This window comes from Salmo salar, chromosome 12 (genome assembly GCF_965601325.2).
Source record: "Salmo salar chromosome 12, fSalSal1, whole genome shotgun sequence".
Lineage (NCBI taxonomy): Eukaryota > Metazoa > Chordata > Actinopteri > Salmoniformes > Salmonidae > Salmo > Salmo salar.
Genome location: NC_138302.1, coordinates 50,074,528 through 50,096,869, shown reverse-complemented (window position 1 = coordinate 50,096,869; position 22,342 = coordinate 50,074,528). Strand labels below are relative to the sequence as shown.

Here is a 22,342-nt window from a genome sequence, read left to right as displayed (position 1 = left end):
TTGTTGTTCACTAGAGACTTCCTGATCGTTTCCTATCAGGACATAATTTAGGGCTGGGAGATATGGATGACATATCATATAACAATATTTTTCATATTTTTGACAGTATGAAGGTATTTGACAGTATTTTATGTTTTTGAATAATAAATGTGCTAAATATGATTTCTAAGTATCTCATGACCCTAGGGTGGCAACACATCAATTATAATTGATTTAAATGTGTCTTTCTCCATTTATACTGTTCAATCCAACTCCAAACAAAAATCATTTTCAGCATTTTCCTCAATTTCTGCAGTTCCTGCACTTTTATTATAATTTCCACACTATGCCATGCAGAATGATATGGCAAACAATCTATGCCTACTTAATTGGTGAACTGTTGGATCATGGAAATATAATGATTATTGTTTTTCTATAGCTGGAATATAGTGGGCAGTACCTTGAATACATTGTTTGACATGACAATGAATGAATTAGCTAGTGAGGTATTATTGACAGGGTAGGAACTAGCTAACTAGCTACATTTGGTCTGTCTCTTAACTGGCTAGCTTGTTTGCTAAATGTACGAACTAGCGATTAGCATTAGTGGCAAAAATATATATTTTTAGCAACACCTTGCTAAGAAAAGACAAACTAGCAAGCAGTAGTTTCAGACAGTGAGATACTCAAACTAATAGTGTAATTATAGAACGCTTGTGGAAAGCAGCATGTCACCAACATTGTTGCATCCATCTGACCAGGCAGAATGAAAGGCAAGACATTTTTCAGTGACTGAAATTTTTCAGCAATTGCTCTCTCCTTGAGTGACAGGGGGCAGGGCTTGGCATGGTTAGCGACATAGAGCAGCATGAGAAGGACAGAGATTACTCAAGTAGCAAACGAGTAAACTATAAAAACGGACAGAGTTGCGTATCACATTTAACAAACCAAACATTGAAATACCGTTAATAGATGGTAAAGCCAAAATTCAAACCGGTCTGTGAATTAATACCGGTATATAGTATACCGCCCAGCCCAAGCATAAATCAGTGGGGCTCACGCTTTGTTTATAGTCGTCTGCTGTGTGTTTGTGTGTGTGCGCGTGTGCGTGTGTGTGTCCCCGACCATTTCCTCTGAAAACACACATCTCTTTATGCTGGTAATACACAGTGTTCTCATGCCTCTGGGTAATTCCTGTAGTAGCTGTTTTTGTTCTCAAGCATGAAGAGAAATGGCAACGTTAATAAATGTATCCATACTGAAGTACCACACTGGATATTGTAGATAAAGTGCCTACTTCTTCAAATACCCAATTCGAGATGGGAAACAAACATGTACTGTAGCTGGATACACACAGGAACACACACACTCACTCATGCACACACTGATGTGAGTTCACAGAAATACCAATGTGTCTGGATTGAATAAGATCAGGTGATGCTGGTCACACCTGGGCATCCTCGTCGGGCATCCTGGTTGAGTCTTACCACACTGACATTAAGGCAGGGTGCAAGTGACAGCCCAGAGAGAGGGGTATTTGGTATTTTTTGGTATTTTATTAGGATCCCCATTAGCTGTTGCAAAAGCAGCAGATACTCTTCCTGGGGTCCACACAAAACATGAAACATGACATAATACAGAACATTAATAGACAAGAATAGAACTACGTAGCCTACATATCTATACAGTGGTTCCTCCTTTAAAAGTTGCAGCGTACTGCGGCGCAGCTTACATGTTGCCGCAGAATTCTATGGTAAGTTGGTACCATTAATGCTAGTTAGTGCTATTTTGACCACCAGAGGGCATATTTCAGAAGCTTTTGATAGCCTTCAATAATGGCTGTACTAGAGAATGCTGCACACGCGGGAGACTGGGGTTCAATTCCCCGACTGGGAGGAAGGAGTTGGCTGTCCTTGTAAATAAGAATTTGACTTGCTTAGTTAAATAAAGGTTACACTAAGAGCATAACTTTTCTGCACCATCATTTTCTAATTCTAGTCTAACCAATACCCAAATGGAGATTAAGTGAAAATAAAAATCTAATTGATTTATCAAGACCAGTCCCCATGCTTTTGCTTCAAATCCTATTGCTTCTAACTTCAATATGCTCTTTAAATAAATAAGACCTACACCACTTTTAACAGCATATTACTCAACACTATTGAGACTCATGTCGCCTATGGTAGACCTACAGTATATCGAAAAACATGACGTGACTCTCCACCAATAATTACATATAGAGGATTGGAGGATTCTAAATTAAAATCAAAAGCCACCTCATGGGTCTCCCGGTGGCAGCTGGCACGGGTATCGAACCTGCAACTTTAGCAACGCATTTTGCGCTGCGGGAACCCCCATCCATTCCGGAGCCCCCATCCACAAAGTATCAAAATACAGAGAGGTGTTGGTAAAGGTATATTGTCCTGCTAATAGCCCATAATGGGCTATTATAATACTGTACATGGTGTCCAGGTCAGAATAACCAAAACATTTCTTTATTAAAGACTATCAGAAAGAATGTTGAATGAGTGTGTCATCGAGCCATGAATGAGTCACTCAGCTTTATGTAGGTGCCGGCTATATGACTGTGTCATCAACTTGATAATATATAACGATATTTTGGAGATTATTTCGAAAGAGAGCGATTGTAATCTGAATAAAGGACAAAATAATATTTGTAAAGGCCAAATCATGTATTTCTGTTTTTAGAGGGAGAGAAACGGTGGGACAATTGTGCGCCACCCATAAAGGCTAAAATATAGCCCTGCTAATAGCCATAATGGTGCTGTGCAATGTGACCGTGTGTTTGAAAGAGTATTTTCCAGTAAGCAACCATTTGTTTACCTTCATTAGACAACTTTGTTACAATATTTCTGTAATTCACTGATTTATTCCCATAGTAATTCGTTATGTATCCATAACTAAATAAACATCAGCATTTTGAAATAGTATTTTTATCATTATTTTATTAACGAAAGCATAAAGATGTTGATGAAGAAATACTGTACTGCTGTTTTGAGTTAGAAATGCAACACTTCAGAGTACTTAAGCATCGAATACATTGCAGGTAGGGGGATGTTCACAGCTACAGTAGCCGGGCTATAAACAGTCTATTGTCCTGCTAATCAGGTGTTTGAAAACCTGTTTTCAAAATGCTACCAGCTGTCCATCACTACTGTAATGATGGAAACCCCTCTGGGTTTCTGTCAGGATGGAACGGAAAATATGGCGCTGTACAACGTGATGGTTGGGAGTACAGTACTGGGCTATTTAGCTAAAGAATCCAGTGTCCTGCGAGCACGCAGGACACCCGGGTTCAATTCCCCGATGGAGTAGGATGTCCTTGTAAATAAGAATTTGTTCTTAACTGACTTGCCTAGTTAAATAAAGGTTACACTAAGAGCATAACATTTCTACACCCTAATCTAACCAATACCTAAACGGAGATTCAGTGAAAATAAAAATCAAATTGATTTATCAAGACCAGTCACCATGCTTGTCTCAGAGCAGCTCGAAACGGTGCTGAAATAGTAGGATATTTCTTCTAACTTCTAATATGCTCTTTAAATAAATAAGACCTACACCACTTTTAACAGCACATTACTCAACACTAGTGAGACTCATTCTATTGGTGGAGAGTCACGTCATATCGAAAAATATGACGTGACTCTCCACCAATAATTACATACGGAGGATTGGAGGATATTTCTGTATTTCATTGATATTTATTCCCATAGTAATTCGTTATGGATCCATAACTAAATAAACATTGGCATTTTGAAAGAGTATTTTTATCATTATTTTATTAATGAAGCATAAAGATGCCATTATTAGTTACATTGTTTTAGTTTGAATGTGCAGACTGGCACTAAGAACAGAACAGCAGGAACGTTTCCCAAGTCGGCGCTATTATTTGTGCAAAGCCCCTTCAATTTTTTGGAGATCATTTTGTTTTCAAATAACGTAAAATGAGTGAGAAAAAGGCCATTCTTGAACATGGGGTTAGACATTGTTACTAATTTGTAAATAAAGCCAGTTTGTTATTTAGAATTATTTATTTCTGTTTTTAGAGGGAGAAAAACCAAAAACCTACAGTCATCTCTTGGGTCTCCCAGTCGAGGCCGGCATGGGTATTGAACCAGACTATGTAGCAACACAGCTTGCACTGCTATGTAGTGTCTTAGAACATTGCACCACTCAGGCGCTGTACAACGTGACCGGTTGGGAGTGGCCTTCAGTACTACAGTAAGAGCAAAATAATCCTAACAAAATCAAATAAGAAAAACCTTAGTGTAACTACAGTTTTAGTAAGTAATACTGAAGTCGTGCACAATTATCAGTTTCTATTTAGGTTTATGTCGCCCATTCATTGTCAGTTAGAGACACAGTAGGACCCAAAAGCATAATCAGTGCTCTAACTCCGCCTTGTGCTGGTCTGGAGCAATGAAGTGGTGACGCAGGGTACCGTACTAAACCACAAATTACCTCTAAATCCCACGGTGTAAGCTCACAACTTTTAAAGGAGGAACCACTGTACATATACACAAACTATCTAGGTCAAATAGGGGAGAGGCGTTGTGCCGTGAGGTGTTGCTTTATCTGTTTTTTAAAACCAGGGTTGCTGTTTATTTGAGCAATAATGTGACGTAACGGAGTTCCAATGCAATAATAGCTCTATATAATACTTTACGTTTTCTTGAATTTGTTCTGGATTTGGGGACTGTGAAAAGTCCCCTGGTGGCATTTCTGGTGGGGTAAGTGTGATTGTCAGAGCTGTGTGTAAGTTGACTGCAAACAATTTGGCATTTTCAACACATTCATGTTTCTTATAAAAAAAATAGAATAAAAGGGGGTGATAGATGGAGAGAGAGAGAGACATACACTCGAGATTCAATACACTCAGTACACTCTTACCTCTTTCAATTTCTACCTGGAGCCTCTCTCTCTTTCATTCTCTCTGTCAGTAAAAAACACACATGCATGTAAACACACATACAGACACAGAACCAATGTTACCCACACTTAAGACACTCCACACCATAGCTCTCATGGCTCTTATTAGTTATTATGGCGACGTAATGAGGGTTTATTATACTAAAATGTAATAGTTATTCCAGTGGTTTCAATCTTACTGGCCCCACACCCCATTATAAAGAGTTTTCCAGATGTACTGGAATCTGTTGTTTGGTGATGGGCCTGTGTGTCATGCATATTTGACCTGCAGTAATACGTGTGTGGGTGTGTTTTCCCTCTGAAAGTACTGTTTGACTGAACCGTCTCGCAGACGTCTCTCTCTTAGTCATTTCTCCACTCAGGGTACATATTCATAAATTGTCTCAGAGTAGGAGTGCTGATCTTGGATCAGTTTTTCCTTTCAGGTCATAATGAATACAATTCTATTGACGATTACATACTTTCATTTTGGACCAATGCTAATTAGGTAACTCTTATACCCAGTATTATAATGCACCATGAATCTTATTAATAGGTATTTATAAGTGTATTCATACATTATAAACAGTTGGCTCATAGAAAACGATGGTAAAGAGTTAGGAACATTGTGTACGCCTACTATTCACTATTACTGTCCTAATGAACTCCTACTGTTCACCAGGTCATAAATGGCAGTGTAAGTGTTATGAAGGTGACTCATAGACAGTGTTATGGTATAGAGTGATGGACATTGTGTAGCTAGCTATACAGATAGTTCACTAAGGTTTTATGATGGAGGATTTCCATTTGTTTTGACAGTGAGCCCCTTAATCCTACCTAGCTGAATGGGGTATACCAGTGTTAGGACATCGGCCCTCTACGGGAAGTATGTGAGTAATGCTGCTGACTAATGTTTGTCATGGCATTCAGAAACCGTGGTACATTTGCATCATATTCCTCCGCTCCCACCCTGAGGGGAAAGGTGTCTCCACCCTCCATTTCTGTCCTTTCTTTCAATCTGCAGTATTTTTAATAAAGCATTCCATACAAGAACATAGAAACTGCTTGGAGGAAGAGTAATGTCTCAATCCTTTTGACACCTAAACATGACTTGGTGTAAGTTTAATCAATAAACAAATCTACACTGAACAAAAATATATACGCAACCAGCAACAACTTCAAAAATGTTACTGAGTTACAGTTCATATAAGAAAATCAGTCAATTGAAATTATGTCCTAATCTAGGGATTTCACATGACTGGGAATACAGATATGCATCTGTTGGTCAAAGATACCTTAAAAAAAAGGTAGGGGCGTGGATCAGAAAACCAGTCAGTATCTTGCAGCGCAACACAGCACCTTCGTATAGAGTTGTTGTCACGGCTGTTCAAAGAATCGGACCAAAATGCAGCGTGTTCGTAATTCCACATATTTATTTACCGTGAAACTAAATGCAATACACTAAATACTTGAATAAAAAAAAAAAAAAACGTGACGCAGAGAGAAAACACACTACTCAAAAATGAATCACCCACAAAACCAGGTGGGACAAACATCAACTTAAATATGACCTCCAATTAGAGACAACGACAACCGGCTGCCTCTAATTGGAGATCATACCAAACAAAACTAACATAGAAATACAAAACTAGAAACTGAACATAGGAATACAAAACAGACAAACACCCCCTGTCACGACCTGACCTACTCTACCATAGAAAATAACAACTTACTATGGTCAGGACATGACAGTTGTATCAGGCTGTTGATTATAGCCTGTGGATGTTGTCCCACTCCTCTTCAATGGCTGTGAGAAGTTGCTGGATATTGGTGGGAACTGGAACACACTGTTGTACACGTCAATCCAGAGCATCTCAAACATGGTCAATGGGTGGCATGTCTGGTGAGTATGCAGGCCATGGAAGAACTGGGACATTTTCAGGATTTTGTCATGGTACCACTGTGCATTGAAATTGCCATCAATAAAATGCAATTGTGTTCGTTGTCTGTAGCTTATGCCTGCCCATACCATAACCCCACCGCCACCTTGGGGCACTCTGTTCACAGCGCTGACATCAGCAAACCGTTCACTCACACGACGCCATACACGCTATCTGCCATCTTTCCAGGACAGTTGAAACCAGGGTTCATCTATGAAGAGCGCATTTCTCTAGTGTGCCAGTGGCCATTCTCCAGTGTGCGTTACGACGCCGAACTGCTGTCAGGTCAAGACCCTGGTGAGGACAAGGAGCATACAGATGAGCTTCCCTGAAACTGTTTCTGACAGCTTGTGCAGAAATTCTTCGGTTGTGCAAACCCACAGTTTCATCAGCTGTCAGGGTGGCTGGTCTCAGACGACCCCACAGGTGAAGAAGCCAGATGTGGAGGTCCTGTGCTGGCTTACTTACACGTGGTGTAAGGCCGGTTGGATGTACTGCCAAATTATCTAAAACAAGAAATGGTAGAGAAAGAACATTCAATTCTCTGGCAACAGCTCTGGTGGACATTCGTGCAGTCAGCATGTCAATTGCACGCTTCCTCAAAACTTCATTAAATAGTACCCGCAAAACACCAGTCTCAACGTCAACAGTGAAGAGGCGACTCCGGGATGCTGGCCTTCTAGGCAGAGTTCCTCTGTCCAGTGTCTGTGTACTTTTGCCCATCTTAATCTTTTCTTTTTATTGGCCAGTCTGAGATATGGCTCTTTCTTTGCAACACTGCCTAATAGGCCAGCATCCCGGAGTCGCCTCGTCACTGTTGACGTTGTGTCACGACTTCCGCCGAAGTCGGTCCCTCTCCTTGTTCGGGCGGCGTTCGGCGGTCGATGTCACCGGTCTTCTAGCCATCGCCGCTCCACCTTTCATTTTCCATTTGTTTTGTCTTGTTTTCCTGCACACCTGGTTTACATCTCCTCATAATTACTATGTGTATTTAGCCCTCTGTTCTCTCTATGTCTGTGTGGGGTATTGTTTATTGTCAGATTGGCACGCTTACGGCTGGTTTGCGCCGGGTTTTGTTTTACACCCGTGCTTTGTGGCAGCCGGTACTTTGTACTTGGTTATTGTACTTTGTGCTGCCTCACTTGTTCTTTGGGCATTTGTTTTTGTGACACTGTTGCATTCGCTTCAAATGATTGCCTCAGTAAAGTGCTTTGTCCACTCATCTCTGCTCTCCTGCGCCTGACTTCCATGCACCAGCTACACCCAGCAATGACAGAATACCCCACCCCTGATGGAGTCAGCAGGAGCAGGTGCCCCTGTTATAGGGGTAGAGGAGCGCGTTCAGGAACACGCAGCGATGCTCCATCATCTCGGCGCCGCCATGGACCGCGTCGTCCAAACAATGGACCGCTGGGAGAGACAGGGAGTCCCTCCAGCACCACTACTCGCTCCCCCTGCACCCAGTCCCAGTGGGATTCGCCTCGCCCTCCCCGGGGAGTACGATGGGACGGCTGCCCGCTGCCAGGGTTTCCTGCTGCAGTTGGAGTTATACCTGGCGACCGTCCACCCGGCTCCTTCGGGCCGTGAGAGGGTGTCCGCCCTCGTCTCATGCCTCTCGGGGAAAGCCCTGGAGTGGGCCAACGCCGTGTGGGTGGAAGGAGATGCGGTGCTGGACCACTTCAAGGAGTTCACCCGTCGTTTCCGGGCAGTCTTCGACCACCCGCCCGAGGGTAGAGCGGCGGGTGAACGTCTCTTCCACCTGCGGCAGGGGACGCGGAGCGCCCAGGAGTTCGCTCTGGACTTTCGGACCCTGGCCGCCGGAGCGGGATGGAACGACAGGGCCCTGATCAACCATTATCGCTGCAGCTTGCGCAAGGATGTCCGTCGGGAGTTGGCCTGCAGGGACACCATCCTCACGTTTGACCAGCTGGTGGACCTGTCCATCCGGCTGGATAACCTGCTGGCCACCCGCAGATGTCCAGATCGGGCTCTGTTGGTTCCATCCCCCAGACAGTCGACCATTGGGGTCAGGGTTGATTAGGGAGGCCACCGCTCCCCTGGGCATGGTGATGCAGGGGAATCACAAGGAGAGAATCAGTCTCTTTCTCATTGACTCTCCTGCATTTCCCGTGGTGCAAGGCTTACGCTGGTTAGCCTGTCATGACCCCACTGTTTCATGGCAACGGAGGGCTCTCACGGAGTGGTTGCGAGAGTGCTCGGGGAGGTGTTTAGGGGTTTCCGTTGGTGCTACTACGGTGGAAAGTCCAGACCAGGTCTCCACCGTGCGCATTCCCCCCGAATATGCCGATTTGGCTCTCGCCTTCTCCAAAAAGAAGGCGACTCAATTACCACCCCATGGATGAGGGGATGGCGTGGCTGGGAATGAGAGGTAGCGGGTAAATCTCTTGGTAGACGCCGCACTTCCCAGGAGTCACGTGTATCCCCTGTCACAGGCGGAGACGGCGTACATTCAGGGGTACATTCGGTCCTCCACTTCACCTGCCTCCTCAAGTTTATTTTTTGTGAAGAAGAATGATGGAGGTCTGCGCCCGTGTATTGACTATCGAGGTATCAACCAGATCACTGTTAGGTACAGTTACCCGCTACCTCTCATAGCCAGTGCGATTGAGTCAATGCACGGTGCGCGCTTCTTCACCAAACTAGATCTCAGGAGCGCTTACAATCTGGTGCGTATCCAGGAGGGAGACGAGTGGAAGACGGCGTTCAGTACCACCTCAGGGCATTATGAGTACCTCGTCATGCCGTACAGGTTGATGAATGCTCCATCAGTCTTCCAAGCCTTTGTAGATGAGATTTTCAGGGACCTGCATGGGCAGGGTGTAGTGGTGTATATTGATGACATTCTGATATACTCCGCTACACGTGCCGAGCATGTGTCCCTGGTGCGCAGGGTGCTTGGTCGACTGTTGGAGCATGACCTGTACGTCAAGGCTGAGAAATGCCTGTTTTTCCAGCAGTCCGTCTCCTTCCTAGGGTACCGCATTTCCACCTCATGGGTGGAGATGGAGAGTGACCGCATTTCAGCCGTGCGTAATTGGCCGACTCCCACCACGGTAAAGGAGGTGCAGCGGTTTCTAGGGTTTGCCAATTACTACCGGAGGTTTATCCGGGGTTTTGGTCAGGTAGCGGCTCCCATTACCTCACTACTGAAGGGGGGCCCGGTACGTTTGCAGTGGTCGGCTGAGGCGGACAGGGCTTTTGGTCACCTGAGGGCTCTGTTTACCTCGGCTCCCGTGCTGGCCCATCGGGATCCCTCTTTTGCATTCATAGTGGAGGTGGCTGGGATAGGAGCCGTGCTCTCTCAGCGCTCAGATATGCCACCGAAGCTCCGCCCCTGTGCCTTCTTCTCGAGGAAGCTCAGCCCGGCGGAGCGAAACTATGACGTGGAGGACCAGGAGCTGGTGGCTGTCATCAAGGCTTTGAAGGCGTGGAGACATTGGCTTGAGGGGGCTAAACACCATTTTCTCATCTGGACTGACCACCGCAATCTGGAGTACATCCGGGCGGCGAGGAGACTGAACCCTCGCCAGGCAAGGTGGGTCATGTTTTTCACCTGTTTTGTTTTCACCCTTTCTTACAGACTAGGTTCCCAGAACGTGAAGGCAGATGCACTGTCCTGGCTGTATGACACAGAGGAGCGGCCCATGGATCCCACCCCCATACTCCCGGCCTCCTGCCTGGTGGCGCCGGTAGTGTGGGAGCTGGACACGGGCATTGAACAGGCGTTACATGCAGAGCCCGCTCCCCTCCAGTGTCCCGCTCGGCGTCTGTACGTTCCGTCTGCTGTCCGTGACCGGCTGATCTATTGGGCCCACATGTCACCCTCCTCTGGTCATCCAGGCATCGGTCGGATAGTGCGCTGTCTGAGTGGGAAGTCCTGGTGGCCCACTTTGGCTAAGGACGTGAGGGTTTACGTTTCCTCCTGCTCGGTGTGCGCCTAGTGTAATGCTCCTAGGCACCTGCCCAGAGGTAAGCTACACCCCTTACCTGTTCCACAATGGCCATGGTCGCACCTGTCGATCGATTTCCTTACCGATCTCCCCCCATTACAGGGAAACACCACGATCCTGGTTGTTGTGGATTGTTTCTCTAAGTTCTGCCGTCTCCTTCCTCTGCCCGGTCGACCTACGGCCCTACAGACTGCAGAGGCCTTGTTTAAACACGTCTTCTGGCACTATGGGGTGCCTGTGGATATAGTGTCTGATCGGGGTTCCCAGTTCACGTCGAGGATCTGGAGGGCGTTCATGGAACGTCTGGCAGTCTCGATCAGCCTTACCTCTGGTTTTCACCCCGAGAGTAATGGGCAGGTGGAGAGAGTGAACCAGGATGTGGGTAGGTTTCTGCGGTCTTATTGCCAGGACTGGCCAGGGGGAGTGGGCGGCGTTCGTGCCCTGGGCAGAGATGGCTCAGAACTCGCTTCGCCACTCCTCCACTAACCTCTCCCCCTTCTAGTGCGTACTGGGGTATCAGCCGGTTCTGGCGCCTTGGCATCAGAGTCAGACTGAGGCTCCTGCGGTGGATGACTGGTTCAGGCGCGGAGACATGGGACGCCGCCCATGTTCACCTCCAGCGGGCCGTGCTGCGCCAGAAGGCCAGCGCAGACCATCACCGCAGTGATGCCCCGGTGTTCGCACCGACCCGAAACCTGCACCTCCCCCTGCCCTGCCGGAAGCTGGGACCGCGGTTTGTGGGGCCATTTATAGTCCTGAGGAGACTGAACGAGGTGAGTTACAGGTTACAGCTTCCCCCCAATTACCGTATTAACCCCTCGTTCCATGTGTCTCTCCTCAGGCCGGTGGTGGCTGGCCCGCTCCAGGAGTCTGAGGTGCGGGAGGTTCCACCGCCCCCTCTAGACATCGAGGGGTCCCGGCGTACTCCGTTCGCACCATACTGGATTCGAGGCGTCGGGCGAGGGGCCTTCAGTTCCTCGTGGACTGAGAGGGGTACGGTCCGGAGGAGAGATGCTGGGTCCCACTGGAGGACGTATTGGACCCTTCAATGCTGCAGGAGTTCCACCGTCTCCATTCGGATCACCCTGCACCTCGCCCTCCGGGTCGTCCCCGAGGCCGGTGTCGGCGCGCGGCTGGAGTTTCAGAAGAAAGTTCTTTGTTTCTCGCCATTTTGAGCCTGTAATCAAACCCACAAATGCTGATGCTTTAAGATATTCAACTAGTCTAAAGAAGGCCAGTTTTATTTCTTCTTTAATCAGAACAACAGTTTTCAGCTGTGCTAACATATTTGCAAAAGGGTTTTCTAATGATCAATTAGCCGTTTAAAATGATAAACTTGGATTAGCTAACACAACATGCCATTGGAACACAGGAGTGATGGTTGCTGATAATGGGCCTTTGTACGCCTATGTATATATTCCATATAAAATCTGCCGTTTTCAGCTACAATAGTCAGCTACAATAGTTACAACATTAAAAATGTCTACACTGTATTTGCTTTCCTATAAAAAACAAGGACATTTCTAAGTGACCCCAAACTTTTGAACGGTAGTGTATGTATGTGAAGTGTTATGTGACAAAACTGGACATTTTAGAGTGATCTTTTTTTGTCCCCAGCACAAGGTGTATCTGTGTAAAATCATGCAGTTTAATCAGCTTCTTGATATGCCACACCTATCAGGTCGATGGATTATCTTGGCACAGGAGAAATGCTCACTAACAAGGATGTCAACAAATTTGTGCACAACATTTTAGAGAAATATGCTTTTTGTGCGTTTGGAAAATTTATGGGATCTTTTATTTCAGCTGATGAAACATTGGATTAACACTTTACATGTTGTGTTGATATTTGTGTTTAGTATAATATGGCGACTTTTTGTCCCGTGAATTTAGCTACCATCATGGGCAATATTTGTTATGATTTGTCACAGTCAGGTTCTCTTCCATCAATGCACTATACACATTTTATGGTTGATTTACATTATTTATATGCCTACACTAACTACACACGAACGTGTCACTACATAACAAAAATAACTCACCTGTGCTTCTGAGGGGCATGTCCTTGCTTTGGTCACATGGTGGATGATGGACATCAGGGGTCACCATGTGAGGCTTTGTGGTCATGTCAGGATCTGGGGCCAATTCCTGACTAAAATAAGGAACAACAGTTCATGAACATAATGTTTTGACAAGTAGTTAACCTTGATGCGCACTAAATGTTTATTCAATAACCCATGACTCAAAATAAGTCAAAAAGATTTCTGGGACGATTGTTGCGGGTCATGACACTGACTTTGGTTTTATTGTCTCGCACTTTCTGGCTAAATGTAGCCTTGTTTCTGGTAAAAAAAGAGGTGACAAATGCATGCATATGACTCAAATGCCTTTGCCACACAATGTTCTAATCCCCTCTTCTCCCCCTCACTTCCTTAGTTCTTTCGTTATTTTGTGGCAACCTTTCTTTCTTCACTTTCTCTCTTTCCTCTCCTTTTACTGAATGCAATTTTGGGACAGTGGCCAAGTCCCTTAGAGCAGGCTGACGAGAATGAAGAATGACTGTTATTCTAAAGTCAAGTACATAATGCACACACGTATGGACAAACTCTCAACACACAAACTTTCCATACACTGAATCACGTTATCCGACAATGAATGGCCTGTTGTAAGGACTATGCCTAGCTAGTAGACACTCTCTTACACTTCATAATCAGCCCGTGTTTTGTTTTGATCTAAGCTAGTTGTTCATTGCCCTGAATCATCTAAATACTTGGACAAAGACCAGGTGTGGGATAGGGTTATGGTTGTTGCTATGGTTTATGTGTGCGCGTGTGTGTGTGTGTGTGTGTGTGTGTGTGTGTGTGTGTGTGTGTGTGTGTGTGTGTGTGTGTGTGTGTGTGTGTGTGTGTGTGCATACCATCATTGGTATGTTTTCATCACACAAGTCTAGACTATTCCATGGGGTCAGTCATCCCTTTTCAAGTGTGGCCCGATACGGACATCAGCATGGGGGCTTTGACTGGGCAGTGACAAGAAACAACACAAAAGAATGAGAGAGAAAAAGAGAGGACAGAAAGGGAGAGCATGAGAGTCATGGCAGGGTTTTCCATTTGGGGGATTTTGTCCCAATAGCAGGGACTGTCCGGAGACCAATTGACGAAGTTTAGTCTGGCTTAGAATGCAGCACCTCCGCTTCGGTTCATTCCTAGTTTACCCATTCTCCAATCTAATTGTCCAGTCTAACAAAGAAAGCCTTGGATCCTAATCACTAATAATCTCCCTCTTTCTTTTTTCTCCTCTCTTCCTCCCTCCCTCTCTCTCTCCATAGTGGATGGGCTAATCCCTCGCGAGGCTTCGTCACCACTCCGGCCGGTGCGGCCCATGGACCTGCGTACCCAGGGGCTGGTGCGACCCGGGCCAGACTCGGCCATGCTGGCCCCCCACCTCCCCCCATTCCTGGGGGCCTTCTCAGCCCAGCACTGTGCCAAGTACTCCCAGCAGCACCTGCCACAGCACATCCAGGTGAGCATCCCTTCCATAGAGATGGATAGAGAGCACACTTCCAACATAGCCTGCATTAAAATGTAAATAGCCCTCAACTGCGCTGCCCAAGCTGCCACAAAAGCAATCAATGGAAAAGATAGGTGTGCCCTCTTTCCATATAATCCCTCTCTTTCCATTGACTGATATCACTTCCTAAATATAGTCTTCACTGCACCCAAGTGAATGGGAATGTTAATGGTCTCGTTTCAGTACGAGTATGACAGGGAGCAGAGTCGGCAGGAGAAAGAGCAGGAGAAGAGACAGGAGCTGCAGCAGCTGATGCACAAGGATAAGAGCGAGCAGAGTAAGTTACAACGCCCCATAGCCGTGTGGAGGAAAAATGGCATGCAATAGAAATGAGTGCAACGTTATCAGTATGTTATGTATAAGGATCGCTTACAGTACCATGTAAACTATGATGACCATGAATGTATTTTTAGAAATGCAATGTATGATGACAGCAGTGCGATCTTGTAGGTAGTTTAGGTGTTTGTGTGCATGGGTTTCGGTTGTTTATTTTTGAGGCCCCAATATGATCCTCAGAATGTTGTTGTCTGTAACAGAGGGAGTTCCTTAAGATGAGTCACAGTCTATTTTCACATGAAACCTAAATCAAAAAAAGGAAGCAAGTCACTTAATAATTGTAAATGTCATGTTGTTTGTTGTCTTTTACTTTCGGGAAGGAAGTGCCTACTAAAGAATGCGACCTAGCAATCTGTCCATCACCAAATTCCAAAGAACCTGCCCTTCAAAGTTCAGCTTCAATAACTTGTCCTTGAATAACTTGCATTATCCAAGTCATAGCAGTCAGACATTTGTCTGACTAGTAATTACAAGGGAAATGCCTAGCGTCTTTCCTCTTTTTCTAATGTTGAAATCTCAGGAAGGCACATTGAATACTCAGTTTAGTAGATTATAGATATTTGACTCATAGTGAAACTGCTTGTCAGTTATTATACAATACAGATAAAATCGGTGCTTTGGAATATATTGTTTGTATCCCTACGCTGACACCAATAGATTCAGATTCAGTCAGCTTAGAATGCTGCACCTGGCTTTGGTTAATTTCCAGGTTATTGTCGCTGATTGGGTGACTCTGTTGACGGACAGGTGCTGTGGCCAGTCCCCTGGTGAAACAGAAACTCAGAAGCCAAATCCTGAAGAGGAAGGAGCAGGCCGCCCTGGAGAGGACCGTCTCCAACCCCTTCAGCAGCACCACGCCCAGGGGTTACAGGTGAGAGACAACCCAGTAAAGACTTCGATTAAAGTTTCTACAGAAAAGTTGTTTTCTTGTTGCATTCGACTTAAAAAAAAATACAAAAAAAACGTGACCGCGAGAGAGCTGTGTCCACTCATGAAAATACACAGTTATTAGATTCCCATGGATTTGGTGGGAGTACCATCTTGTTCTTTTCACCTTTCCAATCTTGTCCCACGAATTATCCTATTAAGAGATGGAAGTAAGGAAGATTTACCTCTAAGACAATTTGGATAAGCCCGAGTGACTCCTTAGATTAGGTGATACATAAGCCTGACTGACTGACTCACTAACTTCAATCTATGGTTGTGCCACAGGTGAAGCATTATTTCACAATGCAATATTTTACTGTGCATTTTCATCAAAAGTATTGTTGTGAGGTCACCAGTACGTGCACAAAATTGATACAGCACAATACAACAAACACTTAACAATGATTGTTCATGGTTTTGGTGGATGACTCTCAACTGGCTGTGTTGATTGTATAGGGAATTGGCCCCAGATCCTGACATGACCCCAAAGCCTCACATGGTGACCCCTGATGTCCATCATCCACTATGTGACCAACGCAAGGACACGCCCCTCAGAAGAACAGGTGAGTAATTATTTTAATGTAGTTTGTACTTTCTTTGTAGAGACATTTGTACTTTGTACAGCACAGTTAGAACAAGATAATTTCCTGTTCTCACTATGGTGTCATGAGGTGACATTGTAAACGAAATGCAGTTGACTCCTGACAATGGTTTGGGGTCTGCCATCAATGACGAGCTAAACTGGAGCACAGGAGTGCTGATCTAAGATCGGTTTTGCCTTTTAGTACATCATGAATAAGATTACATGGACAGGGGGGGACCTGATCCTAGCACTCATAAACTCACTTTATGAATACCGGCCCAGGTCTCCAGAGCAAATGAAGGTACTACATGCCTTTTAACACAGCCTCAAGAAGGCAATACAGATTCATTTTAAAGGGAGCCATATTACATTACTTCCATTTGTAGTTGTTGGGTGAGTTATGCAGTTAGATACATGTTAACACACATATACCGAACACTGATGTAGAGAGAGACAAAGACACAGAAAGAGACAGAGACAAAGTGGGAGGCACCAAGCCTACAAGGAAGGAAAAATAACACCGGAGAGAGAGAGAGAGAGCAAGACCGAGAGAGAGACCGAGAGAGAGAGACCGAGAGAGAGAGACCAAAAGCTATTACGTAACTAAAGTATGTGTAAAATGAACCATGTGTGAGAATGTCAGACACGTCTGTCTGACTGACTGGGCGTGTGAATGACGTGCGGACATAGGGGTGAATAGAGGCCAAACTTTCCACCATGCACAAATGAATTAATAGGATAGAGATAGCCCTCAATGCCATGGTCACAGAATTGAACAATTGCAAAGATGGTAGGTGTGGCCTCTTTCCATTATATGCATAAGTACTACTAAGGAGTGGTCCCTACTAAACTACGTCACCGGGAGGACTATTGCAATGCCATTATTTACCTGTGTTACCCTAGCAGCATTGGGCATTTGCGGCTACACACCCCTCTGTCTCTGTATTAATATCCGACAACAATACCATACTGTCATGGGTGTCTTTTGTCTGTGCTAAGCCGCTCGCTGATTGATCGCTTGGTTAGGCCTATTGTGGTCATTGCCAAAGTAAACATGAAACTTTTGGCACTGCTGTCAACTCTTTTGTTATTTGTTCAGCTGGGGGTGTAGAAGAGCTTTTGGGTTTTGTTATGTAAAAGGAATTGCTTTATGATGACATAGCACATTATGGATTTGTAGCCATTTGTAATTTAATACTGTTGGGGTCTGTTATAGAATGTCGAAGGAGGAATTCAGATATTCGGCGCAATCTACTTTTTCGTTTTTTTTTTAAATTGCTGCCGTCTTGGAGCTAGAATTGATTAAAAAAAAAGAGTAACAAGAGAGCAATGTACAATACAGCGAACTTAGCAAACAAAGCATTTGTGTTAAGTACATGGGGGCCGCCATCTTTATACACTTTCGCCATTGTCTTGGATTGGTCAAACTCAAAAAATATACATTCTTTTGTGTGTATTTGCATGTACGTGTGTGTGCGTGAATTAACGCGTGTGTTTGTGTGCGCCTGCGCATGTTTGCTCGTGTGTGTGTGTGTGTTCAGCCTCAGAGCCCATCCTGAAGGTGAAGAGTAAACTGAAGAAGCACATCAACTCCAGACAGAACCCTCTCCAACGCAAAACCAGTGCTCCCCCTACTGTCAAGCACAGAACGCCGGACACTCTGGGTAACGTAGTCCTTCCTGCCTTGTTGTGTCCACCGTCTATCAAACCAACCTCTATCTCTTCCTGGTGCTGTAGCCACAGTGTCTGAGCACTTTGGCCTCGGCCTAACACTAACATACCTGGGTCGTATTCATTAGGGCACAAAGTAGAATATATTTTTTTTGTTCAGCGGTAAATGTAAACAAGCATTTCCAATTGGACAATTTCAGTGAGTTTACATCCCTTTGGTGCCAAATGAATACGGCCAGGGTCTTGTTGATGAAGTGATTAGTTGAATCAGGTGTGTTAGTGCTGGGCGGACTAGTGTTTGTGTACCGCCACTAACACACACACACAAATCTGTTATCCTATATGTCAGTATCTCTTTAGCTGATTGGCTATCCCTCCTTTCCATCCTGCAGACTATTCCCCCAGCAGCAGTAGCACTCCAGTGTCGGGGTGCAGCTCGCCCAATGACAGCCTCCTCTCGGATAGCCCAGTTACTACCGGACTGGCCCACGAGGTGAGCCCCTCTCAACCCCCCTCCTCCCTTCGCCCCTCTTTCCTCCAACCCCACTGTACTCCCAAGTACAGTGTAAGTATATTGTAACAATGAGTAATTACAATGTTGGTAACTATAAGAATCATTTCACAGTAAAAATGATCACACTAATGTTAAGTGTGACCCAGTTTATGTATACAATATATTATTGTCATATTTTTTTGGGGGGGTGGGGGTAGTTTTTGGTTAAAAGACTGTAAAATCACCTGGAATTCAGCTAAAACTGATTTTAATTAATGAAATCTGTTCCAAAGTATTCCCATGAATAAAAAAAGAGACATAAGTGATCGTATCTCGATGCAATCAAGATATGAAATAATTGTTATTTTCTAATACAATTTATTTTTGGGCTTAGTTGTGGTCAATTTGCAGTGTACAAATTATTATAATTATGATCCGGCCCCACGACCATCCGCTCCAACAAAAATTGGCCGGCGACAGAATCTAGTTGCCTACCCCTGCAGTATAGTATGTGCCTGTTCTGCTCAACTCCCCCTCTATCCAACAGGCATCAACAGAATTAACACTTCCATACTTGATTGAGCCATTTCGTACCACACACAATGTCACATTTACTATCATATTGGCACACACACTAGATTCAATATCAAGAACACAGTTTCTTCAGAATCACAGTATAAGAACAACATGAGTGTCAGGGCCAGAATTGGTTTTGGATTCCCACAAAGTTTAGTGAGGTCTGTGTGTTCAGGTTTAAAATAACTTTATTAGCTTTAAATGGCATTCAACATGTTTCCTCCCATGGAATTGTATTCCTTTACTACAACAGATATGTAATGGGCATCAAAGATATGTCATATCCTTGAAGACTGTCCATTTCAAATAAAGAGCATATTTGGGAACGTTTTAATTGAATAAGGGCTGAGCGAATAACATGGCAGTACAGTTGTCCGCATGTTTGTTCCTGTTCTCAGATTCTCTCTCTCTCTCTGTCTCTCTCTCGCCCTCTCTCTCTTCAATAGGCCGGTTTAAAACATTTGGCCACCCGACTGTACTGTACCATGACACATTACACATTACACATTAACATTGGAATAATGTTCAAATGACATGCCATTTTCAGTTTCCCAAGAACATGTTGTAAAATGGTTTTTCATCACTCAGATTTCAGCAATCTGACATTTTTTCTGCTTATACTTATACTACACACATCAAATTCTTCAGTGTTAAATCAACACTAAGTGTGGACCTGTATAGACACTGGAACAGTGTTAAATTAACACACTGCCTAGTGTAAAGACTTATTTGCATATTTCCCATAGTGCCTTGCCTTTCGAGTGAATTGTAGAGTTACTACCAATGACTGTATTTGTTAGTGACAGAGACATGGTTGTTGCATTCATCCATTTTCAGTCCTGTGGAGTTCACCATGTGAGATCCGAAGCTAATACGTTAACATTAAAATTACATTCTTTAACACAATACAAAACGTACAGTATTTCATAAGGCCTTATTTTGAGGGCCTAGTTTTACCCTAATACAGTGGCCTGAAACTCATTGTATACAGGCCACAACAGGCCTGTATACCATTATGCTGGCTTGCAAAGTGATGTGTAATTCCTATTGGAATCCAGCCAGAGTGGGGATATCCAACCTTTGGAACGACCGGCAACTAGGGCTGTTACAGTCATAGAATTTTGGATGATGGTTATTGGCTAGCCAAATGACTGCGGTCACCATAATAAACGTTTGAATATCAAAAAAAAAATCAAAATAAATTGAAGACACACATTTTCACCTCTCCTCCGCACCTGACTGCATGTGCTGCCATAGAAATAGAAAGAATAGAACAGGAATCCACATTTCAAGTCTATGATGGCATAATGGGTGGACTGGTGGCTATTGCGAGTGTACCCATAGAAGCAAAGCAGGAAGTGTTGCATGAGCCACATTCCATTGCATGAGCCACATCAGTTAACATAATTTGAATGAAAATTCTACATTACCAAGGAAATTATTGCATCACAATACCAGGCAACCATTGCGAGTGTACCCAAGAGTTTACCAGTGAAATTGACAGGGTTAGAGGTTCCAAGTACGTTATATTCATTCTATTTCTGTGTGTGCTGCTGCTGCAGGGAGGGGGTGTTGCCTAGGCAACCGGAGTGTCTTTTGCTATAACACCTTGCTTGTTTTAGCACGTTTTTAAGAGTCCATGTTACCGCGGAAACGGACTCAACCACACGAAGGCTGGTTATGACTGTTAATTTATTTGTATTGCCGTTTTCACAGGTTACACAGTTATACGGTAATTGTGCCAGCCCTAACCGCAATCTACATTCAGAATAACTACAAGGGTTGGGAAAACTATGATATAAAACTACCTAAAGCAACTAAACTGGAACAACCATTTCAGTAACAAATGCAATAAGTCCAAGTAACATATTGGATAAGTTTAGAAAATGTATGTCATTTATATTTAAGTAGCATAAGATTCATTTATCAGTGTACATGCAAAACCATAGATATTGAAACAAACCATTCTAAAAATCAACCTGCAATAGAGCATGCTGGGAAATATGATAATGATGGGCGTGGTTTTGGTTCAACTCTAGTATTAACCCTAGGGTTATTTTACACCAATGAGTGTTAATTAAACACATACAGTGAAAAATCAACATTAATTAACACTGGCCAATTTGCTGTACAGTAATGAAACTTTAAAACTATTCTAACAGACATTGAATCCCGGAGGACTGAAGTTTGATACCCCAGCAGTTAGTAATTGAGTACATACTACTTAACTGAATCAAGTTCCAATGGCTATAGTGGTTTGAGTCAACGCCAATTTATTTAAATTGAATCCAATCAAATTGTATTTGTCACATGAGCCGAATGCAATGGGTGTAGACTTTACCGTGAAATGCTTGCTTACGAGCCCTTCCCAACAATGCAGAGCTAAAACATGATAATACAAATAAATATAGTAACACGAGGAATAAAATACACAAGAATGGCGCTCTATACAGGGAGTACCAGTACCAGATCAATGTGCAGGGGTGCAAGCTATTATAGATATGTACATGAAGGCAGGCGAGTTTGGCAGTTATGTTTTACATGACCTATTGTGTCCCCTCCCTCCCTCCCTCTCAGGCTCAGAGGTTGCTGCTCCAGGATGGCACACTGGCCCACTTCTCCTTGCCCTGCTCCACCGCCCGGCCCACCAATAGCGCCAGGCTGACCGCCCAGGGTGACAGGGAGTCGGGTAGCCATCAGAGGGTGGCCAGGGTACTGCCCCATGTCTACCTACCCATGGAGGGCCTCAGTGCTGCCCAGCTGGCCCACCAACGCCTCCAGCCCGTGCTCATCCTGGAACCCTCAGTGCTGCTGCACACACAGCTAGTCAATGGTGAGAAACACACATAGATATGCACACACACACACACACACACACACACACACACACACACACACACACACACACACACACACACACACACACACACACACACACACACACACACACACACACACACACACACACACACACAAGCAAGCACATACACAAGCACACCCACTCATAGCGTACATATACTGTACACTGAGTGTACAAAACATTAGGTTCTCTTTCCATGACATAGACTGACCAGGTGAATGCGGTGAATCCAGGTGAAAGCTATGTCACTTAAATGCACTTCATTCAGTGTAGATGAAAGGGAGGAGACAGGTTAAAGAAGGATTTTTAATGCTTCAGACAATTGAGACAGGGATTGTGTATGTGTGCCATTCACAGTTTGAATGGGAAAGACAAAAGATTGAAGTGCCTTTGAACGGGGTTATGGTAGTAGGTGCCAGGCGCATCGGTTTGAATGTGTCAAGAACTGCAGCGCTGCTGGGTTTTTCACGCTCAACAGTTTCCCGTGTGTATCAAGAATGGTCC

At 44.4% G+C, this 22,342-nt stretch overlaps 1 protein-coding gene across 2 annotated transcripts in view; it reads left to right on the top strand.

Annotated features, from left to right (window-relative positions):
• The window catches only part of LOC106565234 (histone deacetylase 7), a 100,154-nt gene that overhangs the window by 29,561 nt on the left and 48,251 nt on the right, over positions 1 to 22,342 (top strand). For both annotated transcript variants that reach the window (XM_014132124.3, XM_014132125.3), the window contains exons 3-9: positions 14,151 to 14,344; positions 14,576 to 14,669; positions 15,476 to 15,599; positions 16,112 to 16,218; positions 17,780 to 17,902; positions 18,302 to 18,402; positions 21,556 to 21,811. In XM_014132124.3, the coding sequence (XP_013987599.1) occupies positions 14,204 to 14,344; positions 14,576 to 14,669; positions 15,476 to 15,599; positions 16,112 to 16,218; positions 17,780 to 17,902; positions 18,302 to 18,402; positions 21,556 to 21,811 (946 nt within the window). In that variant the 5' untranslated portion in view covers positions 14,151 to 14,203. The remainder of the gene's footprint in view (positions 1 to 14,150; positions 14,345 to 14,575; positions 14,670 to 15,475; positions 15,600 to 16,111; positions 16,219 to 17,779; positions 17,903 to 18,301; positions 18,403 to 21,555; positions 21,812 to 22,342) is intronic.